General features: G+C 40.8%; 1 protein-coding gene across 2 annotated transcripts in view; it reads left to right on the top strand.

The window, feature by feature from the left end:
* Nucleotides 1-13,446, top strand: part of LOC124722938 (vacuolar protein sorting-associated protein 41 homolog) — a 145,768-nt gene that overhangs the window by 64,385 nt on the left and 67,937 nt on the right. For both annotated transcript variants that reach the window (XM_047248101.1, XM_047248099.1), the window contains exon 8: nt 10,216-10,321. In XM_047248101.1, the coding sequence (XP_047104057.1) occupies nt 10,216-10,321 (106 nt within the window). The remainder of the gene's footprint in view (nt 1-10,215; nt 10,322-13,446) is intronic.

A 13,446-nucleotide genomic window follows, 5' to 3' on the forward strand; every position in this document is an offset into this window, starting at 1 on the left:
TACTCTGGAACACCTAATAGCTTTGAAAGGGCTCTGTGCCCATGTTTGCCAGCTTATAAAAAGATGGAAACAGGAGTGTTGGGAGAGGTACGTCCCGACCACTGGGTGCCATACATCACCTTCCCAAGTCTGGACGAAGATCAGACACATTTTTGGGTACCAGACCCCAACAGGTGTCCCTGGCGTTAACTTAAATGGCATGTTATCTACCTACACAAATGCGACTGCTGAGCACTATGCTCGAGCCTCCGCGTTGGAGAATTATCCCCCAGTCATTCTCACTATCAAATGATGGATGGAAGGGAAAGCCCTCTCGTTCACTACACGCCACAGTGAACCCTATAATGCCCCATTTACAGATTGGGAGCTCCTCAGCGCACTTGCACATTGCCCTGACACAGCTCCTGGGCCGGACCAAATCCACAGACAAATGATTAAAGATCTCTTGTCCAACTACAAGTGATATCTCATCATCTTCAACTTGATCTCATGCAATAGTGGGAGAGCACCATCATACCAGTGCTCAAACCCGGTAAAAACCCGCATGATGTGGATAGCTAGTAGACCCATCAGCCTCACCAACGTTGTTTGTAAGCTGCTAGAACTTATGGTGGGTCGGCAGTTGGGTTAGGTCCTGGAGTCCCATGGCCTACTAGCTGTATGTCAGGGCGGTTTCCGTCAGGATCGCTTTGTTCCGTCAGGATCGCTTTGCCACTGATAATCTTGTGTCCCTTGAGTCTGCCATATGAACAACCTTTTCCAGATGCCAACACTTTGTTGCCCTCTGTTTTGATTTACGAAAAGCTTACGACACGACCTGGCGACATTGTATCCTTGCCACATTGTATGAGTGTGGTCTCTGGGGCCCGCTCCCGAATTTTATCAAAATTTCCTGGTGCTCCATACTTTCCGTGTCCAAGTTGGTGCCTCGCATACCTCCCCCCATATCCAGGAGAATGGGGTCCCGCAGGGCTCCGTATTGAGTGTATCTCTATTTTTAGTGGCCATTAACAGTCTAGCAGCAGCTGTAGGGTCATCCGTCTCACCTTCTCTGTATACGAACGACTTCTGCATTTTATACTGCTGCTCCAGTACTGGTGTTGCTGAGCGGCACCTACAGGGAGCCATCCACAAGGCGCAGTCATTGGCTCTAGCCCACGACTTCCAGTTTTCAGCCACGAAATTGTGTTATGCACTTCTGTCAGCGTCATACCATTCATCTGGAACCAAAACTGGTGGCCATATCTCATGTACTTGAGTACATCCATTCATGCTCTGGTGAGCCGTTTCTTCTCTGTACTGACTCCCTGAGCAGCTTAAAAGCTATCGACCAGTGCTATCCTCGTCATCTTTTGATAGTGTCCATCCAGGAGTCCATCTGTGCCCTTGGAACAGTCCAGTCATTCAGTGGTGTTTGTCTGGGCCCCAGGTCTCGGAATCCCAGGAAATGAACTTGCCGACAGGCTGGCCAAACAGACTACATGGAAACCGCTTCTGGAGATCGGATTCCCCATCACTGACATGTGTTAATTATAACGCCACCAGGTTTTTCAGCTTTGGGAGATGGAATGACATAGTCTCAGTACCCACAACAAACTGTGTGTCATAAAGGAGACTACAGATGTGTGGAAGTCTTCCATGCGAGCCTCTCACAGGGAGTCTATGGTTCTCTGCTGGCTCTGCATTGGTCATACGTGGCTAACACATGGTTACCTCCTCCGTCGCGAGGACCCACCTTGGTGTCGCTGTGGCTCCCCTACGAAAGTCATACACATCTTGTTGGAGTGCCCAATTTTAGCCGATCTGAGGCGGTCTTTTAACCTTCCTGGCACCCTACCTTCAGTGTTGGGCGACAGTGGCTCAACAGCAGATTTAGTTTTATGTTTTATTTGTAAGGTTTTTTTTTATCATACCATGTAAGGCTGTGTGTGTGGCCTTCTCTCCGGGGCCTCCACCCTCCTCCATTTTAACTCTGTCACCCTTTCTTTGCATTTGTTTTTCCTGGTGTTCATCCTGTACCTTCATGTGTTCAGCTTGCCTCGTCTTTTGAGGTGGACATTTTAGTGTGTTGCAGAGTGGCTGGGTCATCCTCTTTTTATTCTTGTGATCAGCCAGCCCAGATTTTCTGCTCTATAGTTTTAAACCTTCTTCTACTTTTGCTTGTGGTGTACGTTTTCCCCATTTTTTGTTCATTCCATTTATTTTATTTTTATGTGGTTTTCCGCATTCCTTTTCCACCCTTTTACTTTCCCAAACGTACTTTGGGTGTTGTTCTAGCCTGTGCCTTGTCTGTGTCAGGAAAAAGGGATTGATGATCTTGTAGTTTGGTCCCTTTATACCTCAAACCAACCAACCAACTCATTTGTAAATAACATAACTTCATTCATATACCTGTATGTTGCAAAGTTGATTTTATTGTAAAGTTGGTAAAGTTTGAAATGCCCACAAATTTCCAGGACACTAACTGGCTTTTGAACTATAATGATAGGGCTGCTCAGGTGCTGGAGAGAATGTACTTCAGAACTCCTACTTTTGCCAAGTGATTACCGTCATCATAACTTACCTCACGGTAGGCATCTGGAGTGCTGTGCATGCTGGATAAACACAAGATAAAGTCAGCACAATAGATATATTCACTTTGAAATTCTTTGTCTCATTTGGCTGCCAAGAACATCTGAACTTTCCGAGAATCCCAGTTTTCTTTTTAATGTTGTTGCACAGTTTTGCCTCCCAAAGTACTAATGTGAGATTTTCTAGCTCATACTCAAAATAATCAGCAGAGAATTCAGTGAATTTATGAAAAGTAAGATGGATAGAAACTGGAAATATTTATTAAATTACTTGTGCAGTATTTTACTATGCAGTGGTTCAGTGGCGGGGTCTAAGGAAATTCAAAGGCAATTAACAAAAACTAAACCTTGGTAGCAACTTGAAGGAAAATATTCTGAAATTTTTGAGAGTGAGTCCCCTTGAGCAGTGACTGAGAAATTAATGCACAGGGTTTCTTCTTAAATCATTAAGTGTTATAAAAAATTTTAAAAAATGCATTTTGTTTATTATTTTGTGTGTCATGTACTTGTAGGGCATGCTAAGTTGAGCACTGTAGATTTTTTAAATTTGATTTCACCAAAATCTTTGAAATATTAAAATTTTTGTTTATAATTTTGCATAAGGTGTAACATTATGGAACTGCAGATATGAGGGCGAAGTTGTATTCCAGTGTACACAAATGGGGGAACAAATTTGAATCTGTAGTGCTGCAGAATAGGGACTGCTACAGTGTTCATGACAGATGATTTTCTTTCTTTCTTTCTTTCTTTTTTAAGTTACAGAAATGTCATTGTGAAAGGCATGGAATGATACAGCTAATGCGATTGTGAGTTACATCAACATGTAGATTACACAAAACAGCTTGTCACTTCCAGAGTGTCCTTTCACTCTGCAGCAGTATGTATGCTGTTTTGGAACTTGCTGCCTAATTGACTGATGACCTCAGATGTTAAGTCCCATAGTGATTAGAGAGCCTAATTAAAACTGTGTACTAGACTGCGACTCGAAACCTGAATCTTGACCTTCCCAGGCAGTGTTCTTAGTGACTGAGCTACCCAGACAAGGCTTGTGTCTCACCCTCACGTATTAACTTCTCTCAGTACCTCTTTTAATTTTCAAACTTTAGAGAAGACCTCTTTCATATAATGATGGACTAGCACTCCTGGAATGAAGGATCTCTTTTTCTCCTCCTCCTCCTCCTCCTCCTCCTCCTTCTCATCCTCCTGCTTCCTCCTCCTCCTCCTCCTCCTCCTCCTTTCCTGTTTCTCTACAGGGAAGACATTGTTATATGAGATGTGGTAAAGTTGGTGGCCTGATGCCCTTCCTGACACTGCCACCCCCCCCCCCCCCCTCCCCCCACCCATGTGATGGAATTCATTACACCATCTGTCTCCACCTAGAATAAGTTTCATGTTGGAATATGAGTACATTTTTAAAATATTTGTGTATCGTGTATCTGAGGTGGGACATCGGTACGAACCTGGTACTTACCTAGTTGGATGTGGGAAATGGCCTGAAAACCACATGCAGCCTGGCTGGCACACTGGCCCCTGTTGTTAATCAGCCAGGCAGATTTGATCCAGATCTGGCATGTCTCCCTGTGTCCCAGAAGTGGGCATTTTAATGGGCTTGGCTGTCTGAACAGGTAGAATAAACATATTGTGAAGAAATGATTTCATTCTGGAAACAGTGCCCTAGGCTGTGGCTAAGCCACTTCTCTGTAATATTCCTTCCAGGTGTGCTAGTACAGTAAGGTATACAGAAGAGCTTCTGTGAAGTTTGGAAGATAAGAGAAAGGTACTGGTGGAGGTAGAGCTGTGAGGGTGGGTCATGAGTCATGTCCAGATGCTCTGTCAGTAAGAAAGGCAAGATTTCAGGTTCTGTCCTGGCTTGACAAATGGTTTTAATCTGCCAGGAACTTTCAGTTTAATGAGAGTGGTCAAACACTTCAAGCTCTTAAGACTAAAAGTAGATGAAATGTTTTCTTGGAGGAATCACAGTTAGGATTTGAGGAAGTAGAAGTTTTTGTCTTCAGTGTAAGAGTAGTCTTTTTGCACTATTCTAAATGGTCCATTTCCCACAGACTGGCAATTCAACTGCGGAAAGGTGAGTGATAAAGCCCAGATATTTAAAATCTGAGCTGAAGGGCTTCCCTGTGTCAATCTCATTTTATTATGCACAGGAATTCCTTCCACTTCAAAATCTTCATTTTATGGTGCTAAATCATTCATGTGTATATTTTTTACATATTTCTTATGAACTTTCTGTAAATTATTTTTAGTACTTGGTCTGTGACTGAATAGATTTGGTTCAAATGATCTCGTGGAATGTAATGGGAGAAGGGAAGCTGGAGGAGGGGCAGAAGAGAGAAAGAAAAGTGGCAGTCTTTGCAAATGTGAAAAAAGAATGAACATCAATCATGGTGGAAATTAAAGTCAACATTAGCAGATACTAGAAGAGAGTATTGTGAACCAAGTTCCAGACCTGTTTTGGCATTGGCACTGGTGGTGGAAATAAAGACAATGATATTTCTGTTCAGAACAAGATGGCTAAACCTATACTCACAGCAAGTTTGCTTTAAAGAGGCAAACTCGGCCTTATCTTCACACTGAAAAAGAGGAAGAATAATAAGAACAACCACCTCCTGCCAGAAAGTTAAAGTGTGTTTCCTAGTTTAGCACACTGCAGTCATCAATGAGTTTTCAATGTTTTGCACTACATTTTGAACGTGAAAAAAGTTACTGCCCACTGGGCTTCATGACAGCTCACACTCTTTAGAAAGCACATTAGACCAAAATGTTTCACCTGTGTCAGGTCAATACATTTGATTTCTTTAGCCATGTGTTCAATGGACAAGTGCTGAGTGAACTTCTATGATCTCAAGAGAAAGGAGCAAACCAAGTAGTAGAAACATGTGGCTTTATTACCACTGAAAAAGGTGAGGATGATGAAGAGTATTTTTAGGACTGTCATGGTGTGATGCTAAAAAATTATGCTTGTAAAGGGCACACTTTCACAGGAGCATGCTATCAAAATCGAAAAGTGTTACTGGGCACTGTCCAAGAGGGAGATTCTTTTCTATGACAACACCTCAACTCATTATGCACAGGACATATTTACAGTTCCTGCTTTTTGGATTATAAAATTTTGCCTCATCCTCTATATTCTCCTTACATGGTGCCCAGTGAATTCATACCCCTCTTTTTTTAAACCTGAAGAAAACATTCCATGGTCGGCATTTTCAGAATGACAACAAGGTGACTTTTGAGGTGGAATATTTCCTGAAGAACCAAAATGGAGACATCTACAACCAAGGTCTCTGGCAAATGTGTCACATTAAAAGGTGAATATGTCCAGACTTTGACATAAAACCTGACAAGCTGCAGCAGAAACTTGGTCTGAGACATTCACTTAAGGTACCAATAAAATTGGCTGCTCCTCTGAATTCAAGCCATCTGCACAATTTGGTAATATTTTAGGATGTGGACACTTCTGGAGGAAGTGTTGTTTTCTGCTCAGATCATTATAGGGCTCCATCAGTATAAGTACAGTTTATACTCAAGAGTTTCCTCACCAAACAGTGGCCACCTGCCACCAACTTCTTGACACCAACCGGTGTTTACCAAGGTGATTGCAACACAGTGCATCTTGGACACATTTCTGCTCTTGTATTGACAAGCATGGAATTGGTTATTGTTGTAGTTTGATTTTCTGCTTGAAATAACTTCAAAAAAGCAAGTGAACACCCTGCAGTAACACAGCACACATTGATTGCTATGAATGTGTTAACCAAATGTCATTTTTTTTTAAACTTGAGGTTGTAGTATATGCCTTGCAGTTACATATTGGATTTTGCATCTTATGTATGTTGTTTAAGCATTATCAGATAGTCACAAGTGGGGAAAGGTCTAAAATGCATGTTATATTGTTTACTCTGGGTGTAGTAGAGGGGTGAAAGCTGTGGAGGCAGCTCAAAGCAGAAGAATGCCTTATCAAGTGTTCAGTGTATAAGTTTTTTGCAATTAGGGTATGAGGTACTGAGAGTAGTGAGAAGACTTACGATGGAGAAGTTTTCTTAAGATTTTCTTGTTGACTATCAGTCTGGCTACTTGTAGGTTTGTCACAAAAGAAATAAAAAGATGCCTTCCATTGAGATTGGAACTGAGAACTAATGCAGCCATCATTTTACAGCATTACCTTGTTATCTCAGAGCAGGAAAACAGCTGTGGCAGTCGTCCTCCCTTATTTTTGCCAGTGTGAGTGATTTACTGACTCATTGTAAAAGACAAGGTTAGTTGCAGCTCTCGTGTGGAATGACATTCCTGTACTCAAAACTAAAAACTGATTGCCCGATGTCACACTTTAAGTGAAAATCACTCAGGTTATTCTATGGAAATGACAAAGAAATATCAAGTGAATTTAACAGGATAATACTGTGCTATGCAGGAAGTAATGCTGCAATCACAGAGTTGCCAAACATATTCCACATTATTGCCAAGTTTCAGGAATATTAACAGCAGGAAGACTATGTTTCCACAGCCATTGTTTGTATTACCGGTAAGTGAGCTGAGAAATGATTACAGTTTGCATCTCAAAGATGCAGAGGTTGGCATGGGCCAGAATACCAAAAGTAGAAGCCAGTGAGTTTTATTCACATTTCTGTAACTAGGTTTAGGGATTAGAATGTAGTTACTAATAGTAATCGGATGTACCAACTGCAAACTAAACATCATAAGTCAATAACTGTCACAGCTATTTTTGTTTTCATGTCTGAAGCATACTGAAACCTGAAAAGCTCATTCATCAGATGTAATTCACTTTTTTAGAGCACCTCTACTGATTGTACTATTAACATTATAAGCTAACAACCAGATCATCTCTATCTCATCAATTAATCCTAATTGTAAGGGCCTCAGACTGATGGGCAGTACTCAAGAATCACTTGACCAAAAATTTTGTAGGTTACTCCTTTTGTCTACGAATTACATTTCCTTAGGATTCTTCCAATGAATCCTGCCATCCAATTTTTTAATTTAATTAGGCCCTTCTACTTTAGGTCACTCAGGGCACATATGCGTAGATATTTTACGGCTGTTACTGTTCGTAGTAATTTATCTTCTGTAATGTAATTCAACAGTAATGGTTCTTAATGCCAATTTTTGCACATTTTGTTTGTACCCAGTCAGCTACTAAGCCTTACATCAACAGTTTATTCTTTTTAGATCTTCCTTCCTTTTTCTAGAAGTCTCCAGCATTGCAACTTTATATTATCGCCATGTACAAACACCATCAGAGAGCTTTCGATATTGTCCATCCGATCATTTACATACAGCTGTCCCTACTGATGGGTTTTATACAACCAGCAGTGCCTTCAAAAAACATGCGTTAGATTTTCATGTTCTCTAGCATGCCACATGCAAACTATTAGTCATACAGAAAGATTTAACAGGACCTTTTTGTAGGGAATTTAATGTAGCTAATTTTGTACTGGGATAAATTTTCACTGGAGGCCATGATTTTTGAGTTATCCAATGTACAAAAGTTACCTTCAAAAAGCAGCTCCATCTCCCCACACTCATCCCTTACTAGTCAGGGTTTCTGTTATGTTGTCCATGGTGCTCCGTCCTAACACTGTACAAAAATTTCCGACAGTGCAAACTATTCCCAATATTCAACTTTTTTTGGTCTCTATTAATTGGGCTATTACACCACCAGCACAGTCATCTATTTTGTTAACATTATTGATTTAAATGTCCCTATGAGGGTAATAAAAGAAAACTGACTTTGTAAACATCATGGTAAAAATAATTACATCGACAATCCGATTCTAACTCAGCTCTTACAAGCACAGTAGTTTCATAGTCAGAAAACCTGGCAAATACAGCAATGTAATTGTTTATTTTATGCTGCTAAAATCCATAAAACTGTTAGGTAAAATTTACACAAATATCAGTTTTAGAATTTGTAACTGCTTGACTAAGCTGGTGGTGTAATAAGTAAGGCCAGTCAATGAAGACCAATAAAGGTGGAATGTGCTAAATAATTCTTGCTATCATAAATTTTTGTTCAGTGGTAGGAGGGAGTCCTATGAACAACACACTAGAAATCCTGACCAGTGGGGGCTGAGTGTGGGAGCAAGAGTTGTGTTTGAAGGCCACTTTTCTACATTTTTCTTGAGTAACATGAAAACTATGGCCTCTAGCAAAAACATATCGAGTACCAACTTTTATTCCATAAGGAACTGTTGTCTGCAGAAAATGTAAACTATAAGAAAGGAGAGGCACACAGCAATCAATTGCAATACCATTAGTTTTTGTTTTTCTTGCAATCTAAAGTTCAGCTGTAAATAGCCATATTCATTGCATTTTGAGTTACGGTCCAACAAATGTGTGGCAGTACATAAAACCACATTCAATTTCCTACAAAATGGTCCTATTCATTTTTTTCTGTAGGACTAATAGTTTGCGGGTAATGAGCAGGAGAATATGAAAATCTCACACATGGTATTTGAAGGCACTGCCTGTTGCATGAAACCTATCGATAGGGGCAGCTGAATCACCCTGTTTATTGTGAACAGGAATGGCCTACAATACTCCCTGGTGGTGTGTCCAAATTTGCTTTTGCATCTGATGATTTCACCCTGTTGGTGACAGAGCTGGTCTGGTGTTATGCAAGCTCATATTTTGTTCACTAGATGGCTGTGCAAAATTGTGTAATATGCTTTCTGGAAGTCAAGGAACACAGCATTGCATGGGCACCATTATCCACTGCAAATCCCCATCTTCTTATCATAAATTTGTTTTCCACAATGTACTTGTATTGCTGTGTGTGAAAAGCAGAAAATGTTGCTTGCATCTTTTACATGAAAGTGTAGTAGTCCTGCCATGTAGAGTTCATCTGTGTTGACTACACTCTAATGTTAGCATTAAATTGCCAGCTATTGTTCAACAACTATGATTCAACTAGATATATGATGACCACAGAGAGAAAAAAAAGACACACTATTTAATGAGAATTGTGTTCAAAATATTGTCTTGACTCAAGCTTATAATAAAAAAAGTTTCAGAAGAAATGAAAATGTGATGAATCCTCCCATCCACTATGCTGCCATTGAAGGTAGGCATGTTAGTGTTCAATGTCCATTCAGTATCAAGATGATTTGAGATTGACCACAGACTTAGTAGCTCAAAGAAAGGGGGGGGGGGGAGGGGGGCAGAATCAAGTGTGACCTTTCACATGGAACTATTCTGACATTTGCCTACAGTAATTAAAAATAAAGTGTGGAAAACCTAAATTAAGTTTAATGGATGGTGATTTGAATCTGCTGATTAACAATATAGTTTATTACGCATGTGGTACCCTCATGTGTTGCTGTCATACCTTTGGATTTTTTTCAACTTGTAGGTCTATATCTATTCTCTTTTCATGTAACATTTTCCCATGCCAAAAATTGGAAGATTCATTTCTGCTCTCTGAGCAGTGTTTCCATTTATTAAAGTTTGATACTGTCAACTGCTCTTTCATGGTATCTGTTTCCCCTCCATTGTTGTTCACATTTGAAATAGTCTTCTTATTCTTATTTTGCTGTCTTAATTATATAATGAGTATTATTTAATCTTTCTAAAAATACTGATTAATGACAGATAAATATTATTTTCCTTTCAGAATGTCTTATTGAAGAGAATCGCTTCTTTATTGTCAGCCCCAAAGATATTGTTGTGGCAAGCCCTTATGATGCAGATGATCGCATTCAGTGGCTCATTGAACATGGGTATGTTGCTTAGTTTTCCTGTTTGATAATAAAAATGTAATGTATGTAACTGAGGGGGTATTTGTTTCATTCATTTTATGGGGCATGGTGCTAATTTGGGTCCTTTAATTATATTATGGATGGAGTGCCATATGAAAAAATGCTTGAGACATTCATGACAGCACTGTAGTGGCTTCTAGCCAGCCTACATTTACTTCTGGAAGAGGTCAAATGCATACAAAAATACATACAAAATATTAGATCACTTTATCAAAACTTGAACAATCTGAAATACTTAACATGGAGCAATTAATGTACACAGGAGTGACCATATGTTTGTTATTTTCAGTGAATTCAATCACTTGTACAACACAGAATGATAGTCTCTTCTCCATGTACAATTGTCTATAAACTTTGATACTGTTCTGACTTCTGATACAGCATACGTTGGTGGATCTGAAGTAAGACATTGCTGTTGTCATAAACAATGATTGCAGAGTGGCCTGAGTGGCACTGCACTGCAACATAAGTACTCTTCCAACAGCAGTGGCATATGGAACCTCTTGAGACGTTTTCATTCATTGCTACATCAGGCAGCGACTACCCTACCATCTTTGGCATAGGACCTGTAGGACACAGGATCTTGTTCTTTGGACAACACCACATCCATCCCCCACCCCCATCTCCCACCCATAAAACCTCTGGACCGTCGTCATGCAGTGTTGTGTCGTGATTATGGTGGAGGGAGACCTGAATGCGGATGAAGATGAGGAGACAGGAAGTGTAATTACAGCTGATGGCAGCTGTATTTCCACACCCCAGTATCCACTTTGTGAGTGTCTGGGATGGTGCCTCTATAGACATTGGCTCAGGTTGCAGGACTGTCAGCGACTCCACAATTTTCAATCTCTGGTCACACTTATGCAGTCCAGAGGAACCTTGAACGTCGTAAAACAAACAACCCAAGACTCTTGATGACATCATGTTCCAACAACTATTTCTTGTAGCTGAAACTTTTTATGACTTGGCAGAATGAGCTCTTTCTGTGACAGTCGCAAAAGATGCAATAGAGTATGGTGACAACAACTGTGTAATAATTGTGCCAGCGACTTCCCAAAGAATGGTACGAGGAAAGAAAAATCTTTTATGGTCTCCTCCCATGTGTGAGAGGAGTGGAGTTTCTCCATGTGACTTTTGAATGTTCAAATGAACCATTTGCTTCACTGTTAGACTTGACAGTGAAAAGGAGCAGTAGTTGCATGGTGTATGCCGTTGGCAGTACAAAGCTGTAGAAAATTGGCTGACATGAATTGTGGTCCATTGTTCAAGACAAGGACCCTCACATTTCATTGTGGGTTACTACAACTGTGATTTGGCATTTTAAAGCAATAGGCCATTTACTGTAAGTTACCACACTTTGTTTCTTACAGCCAGAGATGGGTAGCTGATGTGCCAATAAGTTTAGTTAAGGTTATGGAGACACCAGTGTCCCTTAGTTACAGACAGCAGCTACATATCCAAGCTTGTTTCAAGCATAGAGTACGTGGTATTGTGGTGTGGGCATTAATGGCAGCTGTGACTACAAAAACACATTGTGAACTACTACTACTACAACCACCACCACCACCACCACCACCACCACCGCCGCAACTTACACTTGAATTTTTGTTTACATACAATGTTGTGGAAGCGTGTCTTTTTTATGCCACATTCTTGGGCAAATGTGGTCTTACACTTTAGTTTTGGTGTTACTAACTATGTTCCTAAATGAGTTAGATGCATCTTTTGTGAGGGTGACACAGGATCTCATGATGATGGTGATGGTGATGATGATGTACTGTATCAATTTTCTGGTGTCAGGCTGCACGGGAGTTCAATGCCCATCGAAGGACATGGACCTAGATGGTCGATAGTGGGCATAGCATTGCCAGTGAATAGTCAATCAGTTCTGTACTCACATCTGATATTGTCAGTTACTATCATCCTCATCGTACTATGGACTATTTGATAATAGCTTTGCTTAGCACTCGGTTCTTCTCTCTGGTCACATTTTGGATTCTCTCTCTCTCTTTGTTCTTGGCCTGTTGACATTGAGGCAAATGTTTTTACTTTGCACTTCGTTGTTGTGTAGTCTGCTTTGGGATTGTCCTAGTCTGTGTCTTGTCCACTGTCTGTCAGCTGTGTTTAACTTGGCTATCACTTGGTATCATGTTCTCTTCTGTAGGCGATCCTTCTGCCTTGCAGCTTCGCCAATTTCTCCCCTGGGTTCTGACGTGCACTGATACCCAGCCACTTGTGGATATAGCATTGGTGAGGAGGCAGTTGTTCAGTAGCATGGACACTAAATTGATTTGCTTGCTGGAGCAACAACTAATGCAGCAGAAAAAGCTACAGATAGGCTTGATACAAAAGTAGCTTCAGCTTCAGGTGGACAAACTCCGAGCATGTGAGACCATTTGCTCCAGTCTTCAGCACCCTGAGCTAATGACACCCCCTTCCATCCTCTATCATTTCTGTCTTTCAGTGACACTGCAGAGGACTGAGACACATATTTGCATCACCTGAAGCAACATTTCAAGGCATTTCATGTCATGGATGATTCATTGCAGCAGTCGTAATTTCTGTCATGGGATTATCAGATATGTTTTTTCCGCTTTGAAAATTAGACCTCTGTCTGATCCCGTCATGCTCTCCTTTCAGTAGATATTCATTCTGTTGACTAGTTATTATTTCCATGTGGTTATCATCATGTGGTTGCCTTCAGGCTTTATTTTCATCAGTGCCATAAACGATTTCACTTGCACCGGTCAGGGCTGCAAGGCTTCCTACACAGACTCCTCGATTCATAATATCACAGTTCAGCTGGCACCCAATCCGGAGAGTAGCACAGTGTCATTGAAACTGGATAACCGGTTGTAGGAGGACATCTTGTGCATTGCACTCCTTGTCAAAATTTTGCAGGCTGCTGACAAACAACTTTTGGTGAGGCCACAAATTGTGGCAGTTAAGGCGCAACCATGAGTTCCACCTCCATCTCACAGGCATTGGATGACACCCAGGTTGCAGCAACATTGTGATTTGTCATTGTCCGACGTTTCTGTGGTATCTGAGCCTCCAGTTGCCCCTTCATTGATGGTTTCAGAGAC

The sequence above is a fragment of the Schistocerca piceifrons genome, chromosome X (assembly GCF_021461385.2).
Source record: "Schistocerca piceifrons isolate TAMUIC-IGC-003096 chromosome X, iqSchPice1.1, whole genome shotgun sequence".
NCBI lineage: Eukaryota > Metazoa > Arthropoda > Insecta > Orthoptera > Acrididae > Schistocerca > Schistocerca piceifrons.